At 42.0% G+C, this 25,714-nt stretch overlaps 2 protein-coding genes across 3 annotated transcripts; both read left to right on the top strand.

Annotated features, from left to right (window-relative positions):
- Positions 1-1,116: 1,116 nt before the first annotated feature.
- Positions 1,117-5,357, top strand: LOC137876821 (protocadherin-10-like). The gene is made up of 4 exons (XM_068716620.1): positions 1,117-3,666; positions 4,477-4,538; positions 4,627-4,739; positions 5,083-5,357. Exons 1-4 carry the CDS (start codon positions 1,117-1,119, stop codon positions 5,355-5,357), a joined length of 3,000 nt encoding a protein of 999 aa, XP_068572721.1.
- Positions 5,358-10,247: 4,890 nt separating this feature from the next.
- On the top strand, positions 10,248-18,094 carry LOC137876645 (protocadherin alpha-C2-like). Of its 2 annotated transcripts, none has more exons than XM_068716401.1 (3): positions 10,248-12,838; positions 14,459-14,495; positions 15,362-18,094. In XM_068716401.1, exons 1-2 carry the CDS (start codon positions 10,406-10,408, stop codon positions 14,468-14,470), a joined length of 2,445 nt encoding a protein of 814 aa, XP_068572502.1. In that variant the 5' UTR covers positions 10,248-10,405; the 3' UTR covers positions 14,471-14,495; positions 15,362-18,094. The 2 variants fall into 2 exon arrangements, with proteins under 2 accessions (XP_068572502.1, XP_068572501.1); XM_068716400.1 differs by having other exon boundaries at positions 15,359-18,094.
- Positions 18,095-25,714: the final 7,620 nt, after the last annotated feature.

Genomic DNA, 25,714 nt, shown 5'->3' with positions numbered 1-25,714 from the left:
AATGCCCTCTAATCTCCATTCCATTAATTAAAAAGAGCATGAGCCCGTGGAAAACCTCACCATCTGCTGCAGTTTCATTCCTGCAGACAGATTGTGTTTTCAGCCATTAACCAGGGGAACTGGGTTTTCCAGAGCAAACGGGCGGATGCGTGGAGGTGGATGGTAAACAGATACAACTGCTCTGTTTGAGTATTAATATGCTGGAAATCTGTTTTAAATATGAGCAATCCTTGCCAGGCTACTGTGATGATGTCTGGGGATTTGAGCTGCCTCCTGAGGACAATTTGACAATTTGCACACTTCAAACCCATACTATACATAGAGTCACCTTGGAGACTTCATTATCATTTTATAGTGCGTTTATGGTTTCTATAATAGATGGAAGTGGTTTACTTTTTTTTTTTTTAAATACGAACGCTCTAATGCAGTCCCTATATTCTTCTATATGAATATCATTTTTTTTGCACTTGGATAATGTCTTTAAAACTGGTTTAATGAAAGCTCAACCGAAATTCTCACTTTTTTTCACAGTTCTTGTTATGAAAATGAGTTTGTTGAAAAGTTTCTAATATAATCCAAATCTGTACTATCCTCAAGCTTTTAAGAAATAATAAAAACTAAAAGTCCACAACTGTAACTTTTTTGCGCGGTTTTGTGAGTGAATATGTTGCAGTAAGGTTTGTTTGTATCCGATTAGGCTGAACTCCATCAGATCACTCTTATAAGAAATTGAATCAAGTACGTTTGACCTGCAGTCAAAGCCTGGAGACTGATGGGACATGGTTTTGATCGGGCTAGGCAGGAAAGATTATCCGAGCAGATGTCGTTCCCCTCCTATTGGAACAGTAGGGCCAATAATAAACACACGCACACACACGGACACACACACACACACACACACACTGCGCACACTAATCTGAGATAGGCTAGTAGCCCTCGCACATCCCTTTCTCTCTCCTCTCTTTTCTCTCAAGCAGACATCTCGCTGGTTCCAGTCACACCAATGTCAAGTTTTTTCCAGACCGTGTTTTGCACACTTCTGCCTTAATCATCTTGCATGCGCACACCGGAGACAGAGTCCGTGGTGTGAGTTGCGGCACTGTTTCAGCTTTACAGATGGACAAACAAGGGGCGAGGAAAAGACCGTTTGGGAAATGGCATGCAGTTTGCCGTTTTGCGTTGTTCACTTGTTTCTTGGACGCAGTCCGGGGACAGATTCGTTACTCTATACCGGAGGAACTGGAGCATGGGGCTTTTGTTGGCAACATTGCAGAGGACCTGGGCTTGGATTTGGACAAGCTCTCTGCGCGCAGATTCCGGATAGTCTCAGGTGCCAAGAAGCAATATGTGGAGGTGAATTTGGAAAATGGAGTTTTATTCGTCAACGAGAGAATTGATCGCGAAGAACTCTGCGAGCAGAGTTTGTCCTGCTCTTTTCACTTGCAAGTGGTCATCGAAAACCCTCTGGAGCTGTACAGGGTAGAGATGGAAATTTTGGACGTGAACGACAACTCTCCCAGTTTCCCGTGGACCGAGTTCAATCTGGACATATCGGAGTCCGCTGCGCCAGGGTCCCGCTTCCCACTTGAGAGCGCACAGGACTTAGACGTCGGATCCAACTCGCTCCGAACCTACTTGCTGAGTGTGAACGAACATTTCCTTTTGGACATACAGACGCGCAGCGATGGCAGTAAATTCGCAGAACTAGTCCTACAAAACCCGCTGGACAGAGAGCAGCAAAGTGCGCATCAAATGGTCCTAACGGCGGTGGACGGAGGCGCGCCGGAGAGATCCGGCACTGCGCAAATTGATATCACAGTTTTGGATGCGAACGACAACGCGCCCGTGTTCGATCAGTCGTTTTACAGAGTGAGGCTCGCTGAAAACGCACCCAAAGGCACAGTTGTCATAAAGCTCAATGCGTCCGATTTAGATGAGGGTCCCAATGCGGACATTACCTATTCATTCAGCGGCCACGCTCCCATCAAAGTGCGCCAGCTTTTCAGCGTGGACTCGCGCACGGGGGAGATCAAAGTCAAAGGAGTGATAGATTACGAAAAGGCCAGGATGCATGAAATTTACGTTCAGGCAAAAGACAAAGGGCCCTCGGCTGTGGCAGTTCACTGCAAAGTGCTGGTGAACGTTTTGGATACAAACGACAACCTCCCGGAGGTCATCCTGACGTCGGTGTCCACACCTGTGCAGGAGGACGCACCCCCAGGAACGGTGATAGCCGTCATCAGCGTGATGGACAAGGACTCGGGTGAAAACGGGAACGTGGACTGTGAGATCCCCCACCAGGTACCATTCCATCTCCACTCGTCCTTTAAGAACTACTACACACTGGTAACTTCTGACTTTCTGGACAGAGAGGCGGTCGCGGAGTTCAACATCACCCTCACCGCGCGAGATATGGGCTCCCCACCTTTATTCACGAGGAAAACTATTTTGGTCCAAGTGTCCGATGTGAACGATAACGCGCCCCGCTTCAAGCAGCCCTCCTACACGGTGTATTTGACTGAGAACAATGCTCCAGGAGCATCCATCTGCTCGGTGACTGCGCTGGACCCGGATTTTGGTCAAAACGCATACCTCTCCTATTCTATACTGGAGGGGGACATACAGGGGATGCCCGTGTCCACGTACGTGTCCATAAACTCAGACAACGGGAACATTTACGCGCTGCGATCCTTCGACCACGAACAACTTAAAAACTTCCAGATCACCGTTCAAGCGCAAGACGCCGGGTTCCCGCCTCTGAGCAGCAACATCTCCGTGAACGTCTTTATTTTGGACCAAAACGACAACGCGCCCGTCATCGTGTCCCCTGTCGCGCAAAACGGCAGCGCGCCCAGCGGAGCAGTGCCCAGATCGGTGGACGCTGGTTACCTCGTCGCCAAGATCAGCGCAGTGGACGCGGATGAGGGTCAAAACTCGCGTCTGTTTTATCAGCTGCTGCAAGCGACAGACCTGAGCTTGTTCAGCATCGCCCTGTATACGGGCGAGATCAGGACGATGCGCCAGTTCGTGGAGAAAGACGCCACGAGGCACAGATTGGTCATTCTTGTGAAGGACAATGGTCAGCCGCCCCTCTCGGCCACTGCTTCCATCATCCTGTCAGTAGTTGACAGCCTGCCAGATTCGCAGCCCGATTTGGGCGACCTGTCACTAAGCCCACATCACAGCTCCAACTTCACCCTGTACTTAATCGTGTCTCTGGGCGCAATCTCCTTCATATTTCTGGTGGCTATCATTGTCCTGGTTGCGGTGCGGAGACTGAAGGGCAGACCGTCCAGCGGAGAGTCTGACTTCCCCTCAATCAGCTGGAGTGGCGGGAGTTGTTGTTGCTGCTGCTTGCGCTCGGAAACCTCCTCCACCACCACCACCACAGAGGTGTTCAAAAAGTCCAACTTGAACGTCTGGATGTCCACAGGCGCGTCCGGCTGCGCGGAGGCAAACAGCAACGGCGCTCTGCCTCAGGTCTATTGCTACAAAATGTGTCTGACACCGGAATCGTCCAAAAGCGACTTTATGTTTCTGAAGCCCTGCAGTCCGGTGATGTCAGTTCAGCAGAACAACGCCAAGAGCACAGACTACCTCACTTCTGGCTGGAGTACTCTGGAGCGCAATGAACTGGCCAACAACAGAGCAGCAACTCCAAACGAGGTAATATATTGAAATATGTACGTAGAAACATAAAAGTCAGCATAACAGAGGGGTTGTCTGTCTCACTGTATCAGTTTAGATTTACACTTATCCATGTCTCTAGCTGTGCTGCTGTCTCACTTCAATTACAAATGACAGAAAGGTGGACTGAAGGGCAAATGTCACAATGCATTGTACACACTATGCATGTTTGAATAAACATCATAGCTAAAGAAAAAAAACAGCAACAACAAAAAAAAAATGCATGGCTATTTTGCAGGCTTATGCAAGTAATCTGTTGGAAAATATATCCTCAACTAACCCACATGTTGTGGCAGGGTGTCTGGGCACAGGCGTGACAGGTGTTGCAGGGATAAAAGAGATGCACATTTCTGTTTTAATCACAGACTTGGAGCTGCATCTGATCTTAACACAGTGGCTGTATTCGCTATCTCGTCAACAAACAGCATCTGCATATCCACCAATACTAAACCTCACATCAAAGAAGATTAGTTACAAACTAATTTAGCCCTTTTCAGGAGATGTGACATCTTCTTAGTCATTATAAAGTGGCATCAGAGAGCCTTTTATGTAATTTCTTAAAGTAATAAATGCATAAGACAATATGAGTTCAGTTTGTTTTAGTAGTAAAAATATAATTAACATGAACAACAGACAAAAAGGAATGTCAGTCACACTGACTTTGACTAAACCGTATCATATGTGATGCCTTTAGCCTTGCCATTATATAGACATGAGTGCATCCATACATTAATGCAGTGCAATTGTTCTTGAGGTGGCAGCTAATTTTTTTTTTATGTTTCTGTGCAGCTTAAGTATTCAAACAAGGACTGGACCTGGACCAAGAACCAACGCAACTCAGCATACAAGAGGTGAGTACATTAGTTGCGGCAATACACACACACATGCACACACACACATGCTTAAAGTTATACTTAAGCCATCTCCATATCTCCTCAGGTATAGTTCAGCAAATATGGAGGGCACTCTCACTCGCCAACAAAAGTCTGATGCCCACAGGTTTTCCTGCTCTGTGGCACCACAGTACTGGACCTGGGGAAACCACATGAATGGTAGGCGGCAACTGTGCAATTTGGGCTCATTATGGTTCGCATAAAAGAGGGTGGTGGGTCATGGGGGGGCGGGGGGGGGGGGTGTGCTCTCCCCAAGTCTGTGCCTGAGGATTTGGTCTGAAATATAAAATGGTAAACTGAAAAGCAGATAATACCAGGCCCCAAAACTGGGGGAATGGGGGGGGATTTTAATGCATCAACATGAGGATTGCTAAAGTCCCTGAAAGATGTGTTTAATGCCTTTAATACCACCTTATTCAGATCAAGTATACTGTATGTAAATAAGAGCTCTTTGCAGAAATAATCTTCCAATACAAACTGTAATTTATGGGCATTTTTACAGACTGCAAGATATCTCTTCAAGAGGGAGCGGTCCCTCACTACTCGTGGACTCCCAAGTACACTCAGCCTCACTCTGAGCCACCAGACTACCAGCACAACGTGTACATACCTGGCAACATGGCTGACCACAGCACTCTGAAGCTGGCTCCCAGAGGAGAACTGGATGTATACAACACGTTCTCCACTTTTGGAAAGAAAAAGAGATTCATCTCAAACTATGAACAATCTTTTGACAACGATGATGATCTCATCGTAAGTAATGACATCTTCAAATGATAGCTATACTGTTTCTGTGTATGATATATTATAGTCCCAGTCATAACTATAAATTGCTTCTTGGAGGCTGACCGGCTGTTTCCCCTTTTTTCAGTGGAATTCAATATGACTCCTTACCACAAGTATATTTTTTATTTGTGTAAATACTGAAATAAAGTATAAATAAAGTCTATTTTGAGTTATGGTGGGATCATGCTTGCAAAGGCTGTAAATGGCAGAGAAGGTTCTTCTTTTCCAGCCGCGGTGAGCTCAGGTAAATGTGATTTGGTCTGTTTGGAGGCTGCTGGTTCTCAGAGTGAATGTCTATTTTGAAAAAAAAAAATCACAATTTAAGCAGCTTACAGTCTATTACACAAGGCTCATCCATGTACCACTCACTTTTTTTATACAGACACCCCTTTTTGTCTCACAGGGACACGTGCTGTGTGTCAAAAGTGAACTGACTAACTGTAACAGCCAGAAACTTTATACTTCATAGCCTTTGAAGTAGCAGTTTCTTCCTCAAGCTAACACATTTAAGATATGTATTAAATGTATCTATATAACTTCTATATAACTACAGTCTTTGTGGGCATTGTTCTTCACAAATTGCTGTAAATCTTGGTTAGATAATAAAGCTGTGCAACAGTTCGACATCTTTCACCCGATCATGTCTGGTGCATTAAGAGACGGGTCATGTGTTTGTGAGTCTATCGTTAAAGGTTACACAATAGGAAAGAGATTTAACGCCATAGGCATCTGCTTTCACAAAGACGACATTGAAATGATGAGTGAAACCATGCAATGTGTCCACCGAACAGGGGTCAGTGAAGGATTGTTTTACAAGCGATAGCATCACCGCTGTGATAGTACTCACCGTGCCTGTGCAGTGGACCGTCACACTGACAAACACCACATCGAACAGTTGACACTCAGGAGGGCAACAGCACAAGTGCTATGTTACTGCAAATTAGAAACACACACACCTCTTGTACCACTCAGATTGTTTGATCGTAAGCAACTGCTAGTATAATTCAGTCACTGGTTATATGCATTCTAGATTTGTATTCATCTCTGAGTGTGAATCACTCTGTATATATATACTTTGTGTAGATCATTGTCAATAAATCTGTCCCTGAATTCTGCAGTTGTTGTTTATTGACAGACATATTTCATTCCTGTCATTTAATATGCCAATGTGTTTATCTGGCTCTGAAATAACATCTAGAGTAATGTATAGCATTCATTTCACTGTGAATAAATAAATACTTCAAAAACAATCAAGCTGTAAAAGCAAACTTGTGGATGTGAAGTCAAAGTCGTCAAAAGCTGACAATGAGGATTTATCAGTGTAAACAGTGTAAATCACAATTACAGTTATTTTCTATTAATTCAGTCTGTGCCCAGATGCTGAGATTGAGATTTATCTCCAGAGGGATTAAGCGGTGTGATCCATGGACTCATATTTTTGGGACGTCAACTATCAAGACCACTGCACAATTTTTCCCCCCAGTTCCCTGCAGAGATACAATCAGGCGTAATCATTTCAGCCAACTCCTCTAAATCTAAAAGTTGAAGGCGTTGGACACCAGCGTATGAAGCCTATGGAAGAGGAAGCTGTTGTGACTTATGGCCCTGTGTCATTTAACCTTTTCTCTTGACATTCCGGTCAATAAAAAACAAGGTTTTAACTACAACTCTGGAGGTAATCCTCAAGATCCGTCGCCTCTAACTGAGCCATTGCAGACCAACGTGTTAATCTTGGGCTTGGGCCTGACTGCCTCAGTGAACTGTGTTAAGTTCAAAAAGCTGAGTGCCAAAGGGTCAGTTTCAGATGTATTTCAAACTCTCTGAACATCGAGTCAGAAGGAAAAACCCTTTGAGGAAAAAATTGTATATATATCCCCGTCAGTTAGAGACTACTAGAAATTTGAAATGCAAATCCAGATAGGCCCACGACAACATCCTGCCAATAATTACAGATACTCAAGCCAAGATTTATCTTTGACTGTATCAGCACCAGTACCGAAATCAGCCAGACTTAGCAGTCATAATATGTCCCATGTGCAATAAGCAGAGACACATAGCATATGTCTTGTTTGTCCATGTAAAATCTGTTCAGAGCCCAATCTGTGTTGCTTTATTTCTCTCCATCTCCCCCTTTATCTCTCCCAACAATCCATAGCTTCCACCAGTGAGGTTGAGCAGAAGAGTCTCTCCCTTTTCACCACTAGAGGGTTCCTTTCCCTCACAGACACCTCTTGTGGAAAAAACAACAATACCTACAATATGTCTTGTTGGAATGCTTGTTGGAATTTAACGGTCTTGAATAACATTTGACTCTTTTATCAGCCTTCATATGATAACTAAGTGTAAATTACGAGGGCATATTAGTGCATTTGTATATTTTCAAAATCACAAGATTTTTCATGTTTGAATACATTCAAATGAGTTTTTATTAAAATAGCAATGGGATAATAATAATAATAATACATTTTATTTATTGAGCACTTTTCATAGTACTCAAAGACAATTTACATTAAAATCATAATATATAAAAGCTATACACTAAAAAAGCATACAATGCACAATAATGGTCACACATTAAAAGCAGTTTTGAAAAGGTGGGTCTTGATTTGGGATATGGATATGGATATGTCTTGTATATCATTTAACATATCAAAATTGCTACATAAAGTGATATATATGGCAGGCACAGTAAATCCATACTGCATTAAAAAGCTATTTTCATGCCTCATGTTTGCCAGGAGCTCTAGCGTATCCCCTCACCCCTGCTCTACACACTGTTGGGTGTTGGGCTGGGGACACTGATTCTATAAACAGTATGTAACACCTAGCATGACCACGACTCCTATATCCCTCGTTGAATTAGCAACTGGTTGAGAATGGCCCCTGGAAATATATGACTTTGATGAAGAAAAGCAATGCATGACGTGAAGAATGACAGACAATCATGAAAAAAATCCTGATGAAATAAACTACAAAGCAATCAATATATTTAGAAATATCACACCACCCCAAAACACACCCACTGAAGTGCTTCCTTATTACAAATGTGCACAAAACAAACAAGAAATAAAATAACTTATTAGTGTATGGTTGTACTGTATCTGCAAATGGATGATGTTTGCCTATTTCAACTCCAAAGATGACAGTGGCAATACTAAAAATATGTATAATAGCATTTCGCTCATCGCTGATCCTTCATCATGTTAGGTGTTTTACATGTGAGATATAGGCGTCTTGCTGGGAGGGCTCAGGAACGTGATGAGGGCAACGGTGAGGTGTTACTGCCTTGTCTCTAATTGTTACAGTCAGTCTGTTATTACTGCATGTGTCTTTCTCCTCAATATATTGTCACTTTAATCAATACAACAAAATGTTGATTTAAAAATGGCTGTGGATATGAAGTATCTATTTATTTTAGATAAGCCCCTTTGCCTCTGTGAACTATATGTGAAAAGGATCACTGGATCTTTATTCAACAAGAGAAACCTTTACATTTTAGATTTACCTCTGACAAAGCTACTGTATGTGGCAAGTTATTATTAAGTTATTTCATCTACAGCTTTGTAGTTTTTTTTTTATCAGGGACACAATTTCAGGGTCCTAAAGTCCTAATAATTATACCACTGTGCACCACAGATATTTCCTTTTTTATACAGACATACAGAGGCAAAATGGATACTATGAATAGCTAAATCATTGTAATAACTCTTTAAATGCATTAAAGTAACAGATAATACAGCGTGTGTAATGTGTCAGGTCCAGATCCTTGTGTAATTCTCCATATTATCACCAGATGGAGCTAAAGGACAAGAATGCTAGGGACCATCCACCTCTTACTGCCTATCATGTCAGGGTACACTCCCATTAGTTTGGGAATCCAGTCCTGTTAAAAAACAGCAGCATGCACAAATAAAAACTGGGAAGTGAAAGTTGTTTAGGCCATGGCACTACCCATGCAAACCGGTCAGTATGTCCAATGCAAAGCTTTACTGTCCAGTAGGTCGCTGAGAAGAAACATGTAATACATTTGCTGTGAAAACATGTCAGTGCCTTTTAAAAGTTTTAAAACTTCATGACTGTTATCTGTTTGTTTCATGAGGTTAGACTGAGTGAGGAGCGGTAAGACAGAGGTAAGGGATGCAAACACAACTTTTCTCTTAATATATTTTGATATATTATATTATAATTATTACCATATTCTAAATATCAAATGGGATGCAATGCACTATTATTTCCCCAACTATTTTCAGTCACTGTCAGCCATATAGCCTTTGACAGTATGAATATATTGCATCATAATACTAAAAGTAACCACCATAGGGACAGAGACAGATATGAATGACAACATACCAATGGAAAAACCCAAAACATTCCTTTCATGTTTCCCTGTGATCCACTTTTGGTAATATCTTGACTGTAACCTTCAAAGTACTGAAGGCTCTGGGAATATCATGGTTTGTTCTTTCCGAGAATATTCTTTTACATATTTTCACAAAACGTCTGGATATTGTTCCTGGAAGGTCTTTTAAATATGATTGAATAAATACATCGGAAATAAAATAGATTTGAATTCACTAAATTAATGGAACCCATTTGTCATTTGAACATTAAACCTGTCCAAGGAAATTTATGGTAATAATATTTTGTAATCATGAGGGATATTTTTTTAAATACATTTTAAAAAAGGATGAAAAGAATAATCCCAGGCTGCGTCACAACTAAAATTTGTATAGTTGGACAATATTTTCTTAAATAATATTTACTTTAAACTTAGGCTACCACCTCCCCCTCTTATGTCCACCCCGTCTCAGTGATGCCGCCCCAGCAGCCCACACAGATGCTGCCTCCGCCCCTGCAGAGCATTTGCCGTGAGAGCTCAGCTCCTCCAGCGGTACTGTACCGTGCATGGCCTGCTGCAGCTAGAGCTACAACTGGAGTAGGCAAGAATGACACCGGCGCTTCCCTGCATCCAGACGGCCTGATCGCTAAAGACAGATCTGTTTCACTTCGAGATAAAAAAAACCCCCACCACAGCGACGATGGCGCGTGTCTTTGCACCCGTACGGACACATTTGATCGTGGCTGCTTTTACGTTCGTTGCACTGTGGGGATGTGCGCTCTCCATCACCCGGTACTCGATTCCGGAGGAGATGGAAGAGGGCTCCTTTGTTGCCAACCTGGCCACGGATTTGGCTTTGGATGTTCGCAGTTTGGTGCAGCGCAGCGCAAAGCTCGATGTCATTCACAGCAAAAATTACCTCGACATCAACAAAGAAACCGGGGAGCTGGTGATCCGCGAGAAGATAGACCGGGAGAGCATATGCATGACTAAAGCGACCTCGTGCTTTCTGAAAATGGATGTCATACTGGAGAACCCCATTCGCATTTTTAACATCGAGTTGGAAATCATGGACATCAACGACAACGCGCCCGTGTTCCGCAGAAGGACAATGCACTTGGACATATCGGAGGCAACCCCTCCCGGTGAGCGCTTTTCATTGACAAACGCAGTGGATGCGGATGTGGGGGCGAACTCGATCAAGACCTACTATCTCAGCGAAAGCAAGTACTTCAACATCGACATACAAACTGGCAGCGATGGCTCCAAATACGTCGACTTAGTGCTGAACGGTCATTTGGACCGAGAGGAGCACACGGTGCACAATTTGATTTTAACCGCTGTGGATGGAGGGGTGCCTCCCCGCTCCGGCACAGCCAGCATCGTTATCAACGTCCTGGATATCAATGACAACGCCCCCCTGTTCAGTCAGCCGGTGTTTGCGGTCAACGTCTCGGAGAACGCGGCTGCGGGGACGGTGGTCATGACCTTAAACGCCACGGACTTGGATGAAGGCACAAACGCACAGCTGGTATATTCGTACACACTGTACACCTCGGAGAAGACTCAAGAGCTCTTCTCGCTTGACCCAAACACAGGTGAGATCAAGGTGAAGGGGGTGATCGACTACGAGGAGGGCCAGAGCTTCGAGATGCACATCCAGGCTCAGGACAGAGGAGTGAACCCCAAGGCGGGACACTGTAAAGTCATGGTGTTCGTCACAGACCTGAACGACAACTACCCTGAGGTGACCATAAAGTCTGTGAAAAGTTCACTGACGGAAGACGTCTCCGTGGGGACACTGATAGCAGTGGTCAGCGTCAGCGACAGGGACTCGGGAGCCAACGGGCAAGTGGAGCTCACCTTGCATCGGCAGGAGTCCTTGCCGTTCCTCCTGAACAAATCCTCGGAGGGTTACTTTGAGCTGCTGGTTTCGAAGCCACTGGACAGAGAGGTGATAAGCAAATACGACATCACGCTGAGGGTGACGGACAAGGGCTCTCCGCCCTTAGCTGAGAACGAAACCATCACTCTGGAGATTCTGGACATCAATGACAACGCACCCGCATTCTCCCAGTCCTTCTACACAATCCATGTTGTGGAGAACAATCAACCAGGGGCGTTATTGACATCGCTTAGTGCGTTTGACCCCGATCTCAACGAGAACCAGTACTTGGTCTATTTCATAATGGAGAAGGAGATTGTTAACACGTCAATGTCAATGCTGTTCTCCATCAACCCTGAGAATGGTGATCTGTATGCCCTGAAGACCTTTGACTATGAAAGAGAGAGGGATTTCCTCTTCCACATCGAGGCCCGGGACTCTGGCGTTCCCCCGCGGAGCAGCAATGTGACAGTTCACATCATCATCCTGGACCAAAACGACAACACCCCTCTCATAGTGTCTCCTTGGCGGGCCCAGGGCTCTGTGGTAGAGGAGGTGATACCGAGGTCCACGGACAAGGGGCACCTGATCGCCAAAGTGATCGCCATTGACGCCGACTCCGAGCAGAACGCCAGGGTCACCTATCAGCTCCTGCAGATCAGCGACGCGACCCTGTTCAGCCTGGACCAGTACAACGGCGAAATCCGGACAACGCGGATGTTCAGCTACAGAGACCCGAGACAGCAGCGGCTGGTGATTGTCGCCAAAGACAACGGCCAGCCGGCTCTCTCCGCCACCGTCACTATCAAGATATCGACGGTGGAACACGTCATGTCCTTTTCGGAGACCACAGAGCTGCCGCTGGAGTACGACGTCTTCACAGACCTAAACCTGTACTTAGTAATCGGTTTAGGGGCTGTGTCATTTCTGCTACTGATAACCATCTTGGTTATTATTGTGCTGAAGTGTCAAAAACCAAAGCCAAAGGCCTTCAAGATCCCCCCCCCCAACAGAAACAGCGTGATCAGCAGGAACAGCATGATCAGCCAGAGGAGCTCCACCATTGCAGATTCCACCCTGATCTCCAGCGATGCCTACTGGTACAGCTTGTTCCTCGCTGAGACCAGGAAAGGCAAAGTGGTCGTGAGACAGCCGATAATTCCCAAAGGAGCTGGCTATTTTGTGTCCAGTATACCCAGAAGCATAGGGCCAAGTGAGACCACAGACTCCAGAGCATCCACACTGGAGGTATGTATGAATGAATTAGTGGCTGGGCGCTTGCAGACAACACAGAGGAAAGCAGAACAAAGTGTTGATGAGACAACTAGTTGGTGTGTTCAGGGACCTACTGTAGTATGAAAAGTTCTTACATGTCATGATTTTCTCCCTGGAAGGCCGACGGATGTTTTGTCGTATATGTAGATGCAAGTTGGTTAATGCTAATAATAATATTTGCAGGTTTAAACAAGTGCCTTTGCTATAGTATGATTCCCACAGTACCACCATTTTGTAGTTACATACATAAATTAATATACATTCGAAAGCGGTCCCGTGCAAAATTAGAGAACATTTTTTCAGAATAAAGTATTAATCTTTTACGTTTATACATATTGTAAACATAGAGACATAAAGCTTTTCATATACAGTCTATAATATCAAGCTGGTAAACTAAAATGCTACTGCACATTGATGCATCAGTATTAAGAATATAATGATGTCATATACAGTATAATAGTATCAGTTACAGGGGCCAGGTTGTCTGCAGAACAAGTACTTTTATTGTGTTTTCTTTTAAGTGCACGTTAGAGCTAATGCCTCTGTCCTGTACTGAGATTTGAATGCAGGACTTTTAGTTGTATTGAAGTATTTCTTACAGTACTTTTACTTAAGTCAAGGATCTGAGTACTTCTTCTCTCTTTGAAATGCATTTAACACAAACGACAGAAAAACTACTGTAGTGGAAGAAGTACGCATAAATGCCACTTAAGTAAAAGTAGTGCAGCCACAGTGAAGAAATACTCTATTAAAAGTAAAAGTCCTGCATTTAAATGTTTACTTAAATAAAAGTACAAAAGTATTGGCATCCAAAATTACTAAAAAAGTAAAAGTACTCATCATACACAATTTAATGTTGCTGATGGTGAAGGTGGAACTCATTTGAATAACTGTATATATCTTCTGTGATTCAAGTTTTTTCTGAGTAGTCTAAGTACAAATGAAACCAGGAACGAGAAATATATTTGATGGTGTAAAAATATTGCATTAGGTCCAAAATTAGTTATATTTACATTTATATATAATTGACTATAATGTACCTATTTCCAAAGGCAACAGAAGTAAAAAACCTGTGAAATAAATTACAAGAAAATAGGCACACTGATTAATATCAGTCTATTTCTAGCGCAAACAAACAACTGAAAACTGTGCCACTGTTCGATGTCTCATGTAGTATGTAGGTAATTTATTACAGATGCATAACGTACAATCAGAGTCTAACTATTGGCTGTGTAAGAGGGGGAGCGCTTCAAAGACACCCAGACACGGAGGGGTTCTCTTCAAGGACAAGAGGCACCGCTGTACCGAGACGCACCATGCTGGGGGTCTCTGGGGTCTCCAGTAGCGCTTCTGCACACAGCAGACCGCAATCAATGTCGGCGCGCTGAAACCGATCCAGATGTTGTTTGCTTTTGTGCCGCTGGACCAGCAGACTAAACTGAAACAAGTGATCCACTGAAAGATTAAACAACATGAATATGCATAAATGCACAGTCGCATGCGTGTAGAGAGAGAGGGAGAGATGATGTGTATGTATTGTAAGTGTGAGTTTCACACGTACCACTGAACTTGTCTCTTTCTTCTGTTCTTAAGTACTCAAAATGACAGGAAGTCCATTCTACAACTGGAGGTATGCTGGTTGCTAACTACATTCTGTAGAGCCACTATAATTGTGTAGACATTTTCTATCTTTCCCTATTTGGTATCCACTCTTGATTTGGCTCAACAATCCAGTTTGATAAACTGTCACAGTTCCTGATGCAAATATTTGGTGCTGACCTTTGGTCAACACAGTGTCCTGAATAGAGAAGAATCAAATATTTCCATTTGTCCCAGGTCAGTGACTGTCCCTGACTGTCCCACAAAACCAACAGTCATTGTGGGGCAGTACAATTTAAATTGGCCAGTCTCTCAAGTGCGGAAAAAGCAGATAGCTTACTGAGAGCTGAGATTAGAATAAAACTGGCTGCTGGTCAGACCTGTGTTCTGCACATCTGGCTGGCTTGGCAGAGATTCGGAGTAAAGGGATGGCACAGATCAACAAAAAGGGCTCAGAGAATGATTTGTCCCAAATAAGTTCTCGGCATGTAACATACCTGAGAGCACAGACCGTGTCAACCATCTCCGCATCCTTGCACATGAGCTCAAATTTATGGCCTATAATAATAAGCCTATTTCCCTTCTGTAGTTGTAACATTGGCCCGCCAAATACCAAATAGCACATTGTGATGCCTGCGTGTGCGTGCATGTTTGTCATATTTTATTTTAGTTGTGTATGATGTCAGTCTGATTTCCATGGTAAAAAATGTAATCCTCAACAAGTATGATTTGACAGAAAAACTATAGAAGCAAGTTGTTTATTTAACCCTAAATTGAAATCAATGATGGTGGCAGTAACCAGTCACGATCCACTGTTGCATGAGTGAGGACTTTCTAGAAGTTTATATCCAGGTTGACTTTCTGTGTGGGCTAATTCTATATTCTGTCTCTCAGCAGGCACCCAGAAGAGAACTGCCATGATATAATCATCTCTTCATGAGAGTCTCTGGCTGGAATTCTTCCCTGTGACTCACAAAGAAGATGTAAAACATCTGTCCTCCCTCAGCCCCACCGCTCCAACTTGTTCTTTCTCTCTAGCGACTAGAAACATCGACCACAAACCACCTCAGCTTTCTACCTTCTTTTCTCTCTTAAGCATGGATCTGCATGATTCTACAACATTCAAAAATATTTGGACATAGGATTGAAATCATTCATGGCAGGACATTTGGACGTTGCCTCATGTAGTCAATCATTCCCTCCTTAACGCTTTGAAACTCCTCAGTGGACATATTTGCCTTCTATTCCAGGGTTTACTCTGTGTGCTGTAGTTCTAGGAACCATCAGTAGCTCAACATATACGTAAGTCTCAATCATGCAACCTTTTCTAAGCAAGAGCTCAAAACACGCCTATTCACAAACACACGTATGGATCAGGGTGAATATGATTCTTCCGTAAAGCTGATAAATGCTGAACTGTAGCTGGTTATGTCACTGATTCAGGCTTTTCACTCGGTGTTGATCTTTTCTTCTGAATAATAATTTCTACCGTATTATGAGTCTTGCTGTTCAGTAAGGGTCACACTGTTGAATAGTAACTTGCCGATAAAATAATCAATGATCTGATTTTTTTTTTACAATGTTTGTTCTACTCAACAGTGATGAATGTGTGAAAATGACAAAAAAAGAATGAAAGAAAAAACCCTAAAAAATGAAAAAAAAACAAGACATACGAGATCCATTGTTTGTCATTTTATTTGATTGTAGATACTGTAGTTCTATTGAAATTATAATGAGGTCAGAGAAGCAAAAGGACTTTTGACAGCCTCACTAACATCAGGTGTACAGTTCATACCTTATCGACATCTGTGCTGTTATATCTGATTGGACACATCGTTATCTGGCTGTAATGGGAGTCACGAATTACAGTGTGCAAGGTTGAATGGGGGAGGTGTGTCCTCATCAAATATTCATTCAGAGGCTCTATGACATCACACAATGGGGCCAGAGCGGGCAGCATGTAAAACGTTCAAACATGACCAACAGTATTTTTCAAAACAGGGTCAAATGTCAAATCCATTTTTTCTGTACACAAGATTTTTCTTTTCACAATTATAAGCTGTTATCATCCCAATCTAATTCCCACCGATAAATCTGGCAATGCAAATATGAACTGCAGTCATTTATTGCACACAGTGCAAATCATATTCAATTTAAAAGAAAATACGACAGCGGAAATTAAAAAAAAATATTTTGTAATGATAAATACTCTGTTTATTGAAAAGATTAAGAATATTGAAATGTATTGATCTTTGCCATGGTACAAGCGGGGTATAAGGTCCAGGCAAGGTATTGTTTTATGAATATTCATGTTTTTATAGATATTTTATGTATTTAACTTTTAATGCTGCTTTTGTGAGCTTCTTCAAGGGCATTTTTGTGTTGCATATTTGTAGTTTAATGCATATGATGTTGTTTTGATAGCGTACATAAGTTACAAATTTAAACTAGAGTACTTTTTTTTACCTCAAAGGTAGTGCTGTTGCACTACTGTGAAGCCCAGGACTTTCATTTCTCAGAAACAAGGAGCTCATTAGGACCACTTATTAGGGTGCTAAATGATCGAGCCTAATTGGGTGAGGTAGGGAGATGGGATTGGGAGAAGGGGAGCAAAGTGTTAATTATAGTCGCAGTATTTTAGAGCTGACTCTGCAAGTAAAAAAAAATAAAAAATACACAAACGCATAGGCAGTGCATAAGAAGTATTAAGCAAATGACAGCACTTTGAAATATGCGCCAGATCTAAATGTGATCGCAGCACTCACTCGGTAATGCAGCGGAGAGAGAATATTTCTTGATGTATCGAGCTACATATTCTGAGTCAGTGAAATCTAACCTCTCTCTCATCCTCTCCCACTGTTGCCTGGCGCTGGTGGTGCACCAGGCTTCCCAGACATAAACACAGCAGTCTGTCAGACTAAAGATGTCACTTAATGAGGGATCTCTTGCTGTGGAGTACATGTTTATGTGTGCAATCAACGCCCCAACCGGTTGAATCCAACAGTGTTTATAGAATTAACGAATTGCACATACGATGAGCTCCTTGCGTGCCTTCTGCATTGTACAAGATAGATATATATATATATATTTGACTGTTGATGAATGAAATAACGGCATGTCATACAAATGTCATTACAAATTACAAAAATGACAGTACCCCAATGATGAAATACCTTGAAATGCTAAGACGTCGCTGGATAGGGGCTCAGCCTTTTGGTTTCATGCTCTACTGAGAACCGGTAAATGCATTTAACTGTAAATTGAACAGCTTTATACTTTGTGTTTTTTATACAGTAGACTTTTTTGATATCTATCTGTATTCACTGTGATCAAATGGCACAGGAGGTGCTTGTGCTTGGTATAGTAAAAGTGCGTTATTTCTCATTTGTGTACACCGCTCAGTTTTGTTTTTTTTCCTCTGCTAATTTGCCAGGCAGATTGTACAGTATGCTTCGGGAATTGCATCAAACCCAATCCAGTTCCATCCCACTTAGTGGATCAAAGACAGTATGGGAGAGAATGGTCTTGCTTTATTTTCAAGTCTAGTTAATTGTCAAAACTTTTGATGTTGCTTATTTGGCTTAAATGTTCTGCCTGATCATGCTAGTTTGAATAAAGCTTTTTAATCTCTCTTTCTGTTATGTCTATGATGAAATATGAAACAGAGTTATCAAAAGTGACTTCTGGAATGTGACACTCTCTCTCTCTCTCTCTCTCTCTCTCTCTCTCTCTCTCTCTCTCTTTCTCCCTCTCTAAAATTCCCCTTGCATACACACATTTTGACCCAGTTTCTCTGTATAACGCTCTGTACTAATTCTTGGAAATTGAAAACTAAATAAAGGCGATGTGCCTGCAGTTCAAATTGCAGAAGCAGACAAATAATAGCTTTGTCAGGATTAGTGAAAGCCTAGAGCCAAACTGTAGAGCCTGCTCTGACCACACAGGGCTGTCAGTCTGCAGTCCTACAGGAGACTGGTGAGTGAGGGCCACATGAATTTGTATGATTTGAGGCAAATCCCATTATAATCAACAGCACCAAGTCTGTCTACTTTAGTAATATCTCTGTTTGTTTGAAAAGGAGTTGGGTATTATTACCATTTATTGCTAGAAAAGCAATAAAATAACAAGTTAAATTAGAAATCTATAGATGAATCGGTGTGTTGGATAGGTGGTGAACCAATGGATGCCACTTTGCCAGCACTTTGCAACACTGGCGCGGCTATATTAAAGGCCTTCGGGTCTGCTGGTTACTTGTGCTTTAAAAGAATTGGAAGTAGGTTAGAAGGAAATAAAGCAGTGCACCTGTGACTATTCATGTGTGCTGTAATACTTGCCATTCATTTTACCTTCCCAGTGGGCTATGTTTTCAGAACTAGTGCTGTCCATGTTGCTGAAAGTGTTGTGCAACCCAGCTGCAAAAACCCCCCAGGAAACTGGGGTAAAAAAATAAAACTTTTTAGTACATTGTTTACTTGACAGTATGTGTTTACAGGGTGCCCTGTCACTTTTTGTTTGTTTGCTGAGAATAACTACCCACATCGCTGATTTGTTCAGCACGTCAAATCGTATAAATGGTGTGACATTCAATGGCGACTCGAGCTAAGGTGTCCTTTCACAGTCCGGAGATATGCAGGTCAGGTGTACTGAAAACCTCCATGTGCTGGCCCTATGATGAGCTGGTGAATCAATGCAATGTGCATCAATCACAGAAGAGCTAGATAACCTTCTCTTCTCCACTGCAAAGAAGTACTAGCTTCACCGGATGATGATTTGTGGTCTGGAAAAGGTAAACAAACAGACAAACCATTATACATCATCGGGACTTCTTAATGCAGTGCTGCAGTGCTTTCATTTCTAGTCTTTGGGACTCATCATAAATCACTCTAAAAATTGCCTTCCTTCACAATTAGAGAGCTGCTTTTGTTTGCATAGAGCCGTACTTGCAGAGAGCAGCGTATTGATCCAGTAAGTGTGCTTCAGGATTGAGTACGGGATTAGAATATTAAAAACGGTTTTCAGAGATGGGTGAAAGCTGCTTAAGCATATTTCAACCAGATTATGTGGATTTGTCCAATCCTGTCTAGATATAAAAGTCAATTTTGTGAAATTAGTTTCTCTAACACACTTTCCTAACGCTGATCTTAAACTTAAAACTACTCTCCTTTTATATTAATTCAACAATGTAATGTTGGTTTAGTCCCAAATAGCAGTATTTGGAGGCCAATTCCTTGCTTAAAGCCGTAGATGGCAACAGTCAGTTCAAGCTTTGGCATGCAGCAGTATGTGTTCTCTAGTGCCCTCTGTCTGTGCTTTTAGGCCTTGGGGACTATCATAATAAGTGCAGACCAACTATTATTGCACATGTCATTTGGATTTTTAGGAACAGATTCCAAAGTTCTGACATAATTAGGCCATGTCAGCGCAACTTTTCCAACTAGACAAGTTCATCAGTGCAACAGTCTGCAAATGCACAAGTCCTTTTACACTCAAAGCCGCTGCAGTTACAGAATAAAACACAGAGGAACCGTTGTTATATCACAAGGTTCTTCAAGATGCCTTGATGAGTTTTGGGTAAATCCATAAATCTTCACCTTTGCTAATCACACGTGCTGTTTTGTTTGTTGAAACCGTGTTGCAAGTACAACTGCAACAATACCAGTCAGTGTGAGACAGGTTGTGGATGCCTGACCCATTTGTATGAGTGAGTCAGATCAGCGTAGAAGTTACCCCGGCTGGGGACCATGCACAATGGGGTCATGAGTTTTAACACCTAGAGCCTCGGTTCCCACCACAGCTGCAAGGACAAAGACGAAGAGGTCTTAAAGCAAGTGTCCAGCGCTGTGCTGCTTGAGCAGAAGCCAGAGGGACAACTGATGGGTGATTTTTATTATTATTGTGACCGGGCTGCGTGAAAAGATAAAGCAGTTATCGCATCGCCGTAGAAATGGACATGAACAGGTTGTCGCTCTGATTTGGAAACGCGCGCCGGACAAGACAGAAATGCAAATCTATTACTATATCTGCAAAGTGTGATTTTATGCACTAGATCTCCACAGACAACGTCTGTCTTGTCGCCTTCATCTTACACCGGTTACATCTTGTTTTGATGAGGCAAAAGCTGCTGTAGATTAGAGGGAATTTATGTCTTACAATATTGTAATATTTATATATGGAACTGTGCACATGAATAAGAAACTGGCTTCACATTCACTGGGGAAAACCAGTCCATGCTGATCCGGTGGCCCGGCTGATGGAGTAGCCTGTTGATGGAGTTAAGTGCAGTGAGATTTAGGCTCCATCTTGAGTGACGCCTGTGGCAGGTTTATTTTATGTGTGGCTGCCCTTGCCAAAGGGTCACTGCTGCACTAGTTTGCGTTGACCATTCTGTGTTTGTTGTTTCAGATGACTGCATGAAAGCTGGAATCCAACACAGATACTGTATATTTTGTCCAAATCTCCAAAAAACATACTTAACATCCACACTGCAGGAGCCATATCTGTGAGCTTGAAGCTTTTAGACAATCACTATCACGTGCGATGGACAGATGGACAGACAGGCAGGCAGACACAGACTTGCTCAACGACACCACAGCTGTCTCTAGAATCACAACGCTGTCCTGTCGCCCAATAACGTAACTCTTATTGAATTGCATATTTGAATTTGGAAGGAATATCTCAGTGTTTTCGTCTTTGGCACGCCTAACGTGGCTTCCGTTGACTTTACATTGTGTTGGTGTTTAAATAAAGCATTGTTTTGTGTGGAGACAGTACATCAAATTTAGAATGTGGATCACCGCTGGCACAGAAACATCAAATTGTTGTTGCTAAGGAAACACAATTTCATCTTATGCAACAAATCCAAAATGGTTCCTACAACCAGGCAGGTGAACAATCAGAAATGCTTATTTGAATGGGAATGCATATTGTGTCCATGCAAATCCTGTTTATAGATATTATAGATCTTTTTTTATTTGTATGTATTAATAGATGTGTTTGGTGAAATATTTTATAAAACCAATTGTTTATTATAACAACATTTAACAGTGGTCCAGCTGACTCTGCATGGATTTTTCAAAGCAGCCATCATGGCCCTCCTCCATTAGATTTATTCACCCAGTGATCTATTCTGCTCAAGGCTATCAGGACAGTCTTGCCCTGCCAGCTGTTGTGACCGACTTTGCTCGTCTGTTTTGGACGGATTTCCCAGACTCCCTCTGCTTCAGCCAAAATACTGTGGCTCCACTCTCACAGTGAAATGGTGGTAATGATCCTTAATCTTCAGTGGTTTTGTTGCTCATACCAAGACACAGTTTACGGCTACTGTTCCTTGTCACTGAGCTAAAAAGCTATACGAGTCCCGTATTCAGTGGTATCCTTCCAGTTTCCTTTTTTGGTACATGAAGCAATAGCTGCTAATTAAGCCACTGCCTGATCGTCGTTATCTCTAGGCTCTCTCCCAAATTTTACACAAGAGAGCCGTGGTTACTGACCTAGCAATCCCTGTTTAGTCTCATTTTGTATGACTCACTTGCTCCTTCAATGTTTCCATAACAATTCCTGTTTTGGAGATAAATATAATACACAAACAGATATTTTCCAAAAAAGTCTTTTGAAGCAACCCGGGTATATTTAATGGTAAAGACTGAAATAGAACTGGCAATTCCAATGCATTGACTCATCTTTATGTATTTTTTCAGTGTACATCACCCTTGAAAAGCTGTTACTGTTTTCTTTACGTAAAGACAAAATAAATATTAGAAAATAAATGTTATAATGTTAACAATGTGTGTTGTTCTTGAATGAATGATTTTCAAACTTCATTTAGAGCAATGAATCACCAATTATATTACCTTATAAACACATTATAATGTATTATAACAGTGATTATAATGCATTAAAAAGATTAGATGTATTACAACAATGGGAATTATAATACACTATGATCCTTGCAAAATAAATGTATAAATCAGTGAGTGACGAGCAATTATGAAGTATTATGATAATTGACTTATAAGTAATTATAAAATGCTTTATAATATGTTGTGATTGTTGTTATAAAGCATTATGGATATGTATAATTGCTTATAACTACAACTATACAAAGAAATAAACAAGTGACCATGGGTCAGTGTTAGAGCGGAGTCATCCTTCAATCAGAGAATCAGCGGTTCAATCCCCGGCTCCATGTCGATGTGTCTTTAATCCATAATTGCTCTCATAGGCCATACCTGCGGTGTACGAATGTGTATGAATGTTAGTTAGTCCTGAAGGGCAGGTGGCATGGTAGCCCCTGCCATCAGTGTATGAATGGGTGTGAATGGGTGAATGACATGTAGTGTAAAAGTGCTTTGAGTGGTCGGAAGACTAGAAAAGTGTCATACAAGTACGAGTCCATTATATTGTATTTACCATTATAATTATGTTTATAATGCATTATAGACATGGGTGTCATAGACAGTGTTACCGCAGATTTCTTTAACACCTCTTTGTGGGAGCTCCAGTCACTTGCTTGTTGTGTGTATGTATAACTGCATTAACATGAGATTATCCTCATCTAACTAATACAACCAGATATAGATTACATTTTAATCTAAGTAAATAGGGATTGTGCTCCAAATGGCAACAACCTCTGGCTTTGACACAAGTAACTAACAAATGATATTAATTCATTTTGGAGTAGGCCAAGGCTACAAATTCACTAGATCCATATTAATTAGAGTATGTTTAATTGGATTACTATTTTACATAAAAAAGATCCAAACCAGGTCAAATGCATATATAGCCAGTGATCATACAACTGTGATTAGATTTATCCAGATGCAAAGTGGTTTGATGAGGCTACATAATGCCTTCATTCTGTCAGCTCACCCAGCCGGAGCCTGAGGAGCTGTCCACGGTGCTGAAGTGATTCTTTGGCTGATCATTCCTTCTTGTTGTCCATTTAGAGCCTGTGGATGACACCATCTTTGAGAGCTTCATTCCCACTAAGCAGAAGATGTATATTGCCTAAGAACTGCTTTGTATTGAGTGGTTTCTACCTGCTCTCTACATGGTTGACTGGACTTTTACAAATGTATAAAATGGTACCCTGGACAACAACAGAGCAGATTGTTGCATGTGCTCTATCTAAACATTTCCTATTGATGTTTAGTCAACACCAATATCTGTTGGTATTCAACAAGTCAATGCACTTTTCCGTCAATACACCTCAACTAGACCGCTAAGACTAAAGGACTAAAATTGCTTAAAGAAAAATCGAAAACAATCTAATTCTAGGTAACAATATGTATGTTAAAAACAACTGCTGGTGCTAAAGGTAAAATAAAGAGAAAATGTATTCTACTACTGGACCGGGATAAATTAGGGGACGAACCCCTCAATGCCATGGACAAAAATTGTGAAATTACAAAAAAATGGAGGCCCCGGCTAGAGCAGACACAATATCAACTCTCTGGTTTAAGCTCAGGTCTAGGACAAAGAGAGAAGACACATTGGAAAGATGGTAAATATACACTTGTGCATTATCCTTGAGGGGAAAAAAACACACCAGGAAGCCTCTTAAACGGGAAGGAAAGAACAAAAGGAACAATTGCACACTCAGTCAGTGTGTGATTGCAAATGTCAAATTACACATTTGCACCCACAGATTTAAATCTTCATCCTGGAAGAGCACGCAAACTATGGCACAACATCAATGCGGACACTTGCTTGGGTATATCATTATTTTGTGTTATGTGTTTATTTGAGGTTTGCCCACCAACTGGGTTGGGAAGTGAATTCCTAGAAATTCAGTTCACAGAATAAATTAAAAAAGGGGAATTGTTGCATTTCTTGAAGAGTGAAGATATACAACAAGTGTAAACAGAAAACTCTTGTAATTGTAGGCTGGGTCTTCCTGTGACAAGTAGCCTGCAGACCTGCACCATGTATGCTGATTAATACAGCCTCAGTATTTATTCATTCCAGCCTGTATATTCCACACGCTATCATATCCCGCCCCCCATGTCCATATATATATATAACCCTATGTTTCTCTTCGGGATATATTCCATAGAGAGGAAATGAGACCTCTGCTTTATGGGGACCACCACGGGCATCAAATACGATTATGTGACCTGACAGTCGGAAGTCTGCTGACAGTGATCCATGTGGAGGGAAGGTTGTGATTGTCAGTGCAATGCTTTCTTTCCTCTGCGCCTTGCCCAAATGCTCGCCATGCGGTATAAGGCTGGGCAGCAGAATCGCTACCGGCAAAATTAACCATCACTCCGACTCCAGGACAGACAAAGGAAGACAAACATAAGCCGGTCCCCGCGCATGTGTCGATGCACGCGACCACGATTTTGCGATGTATATCTTCCATTTTGGGGAGGGTGTTGGTGTTGAACATTCTGCAGATTAGCCCTGACCTTGCCTTTATGATCAACAGTGAGTCCAGACTAATTTAACACCGGTAAATTAAATGATTTAGCTACATCTCACGGTTTTGTTTTCCATTTTCACCATAGATTTGTTTTCAACCATGTGCTGAACAGCGACTCAGATATATGGAATGAATGGCTGGTGCCAGTGAATACACAGCCTATGCATGTATGCATTATGTGTGGCCGTCATTCTTAATTCTGGAGGTGATTTAATGTGCTGGTCGTCTATCAGCTCCCAGACCCGACACCGACATCGCAATGGAGGGATGAGAGGAGGGGAATGGGTGTGGATGGAGGAGGGGAGCTGCGCCACAGTGGAGAGGGGAGAGCTGCAGACTGAGAGCGCGCAAGGGTGGGATACCGCCCCTCTAAGGTCAAATCGGCGACATTCAATTACATACTTCCGGTTAGCCTTTTCAGAATAAATCTCAAGAAATAAACAGTCATACCGTGCTGCTGATCTTTCACACACACATGCAGCTGTGGCACTTGGTGCATGGCCAATATAAATGCAACTAGATGTGGTGAAATGTTTTTGGTCGGTATGCATAATGAATAATAAACATTTCAAGAAAGTTGAGTTAGGATTTGATGAAACACACAAGCTGATGTTACAGCATCTGACTAAAAACAATGGAAGGGTTTTTTCAGGTTGATGCTTCCTGGACGCGATTCTCCTTTTCTTCACTCTAATAGAGCCGATTGAGAGAAAAAAAGAAGAGTGCCAGTTTTAACAATTTTACTTTGAAAGAAACACACATCGTTTCCGGTTTTATTGGGGCAAATTCCAACAGTCTTGACGGATCTCACAGCTCCGGCGGCAGGG

This window comes from Cebidichthys violaceus, unplaced genomic scaffold, assembly GCF_023349555.1.
Source record: "Cebidichthys violaceus isolate CVI_PGR_0920_01 unplaced genomic scaffold, fCebVio1.0.p SCAF_20, whole genome shotgun sequence".
Classification (NCBI taxonomy): Eukaryota; Metazoa; Chordata; class Actinopteri; order Perciformes; family Stichaeidae; genus Cebidichthys; species Cebidichthys violaceus.
The sequence above is the reverse complement of the archived record's forward strand: the minus strand, read 5'-3'. Positions and strand labels throughout refer to the sequence as shown.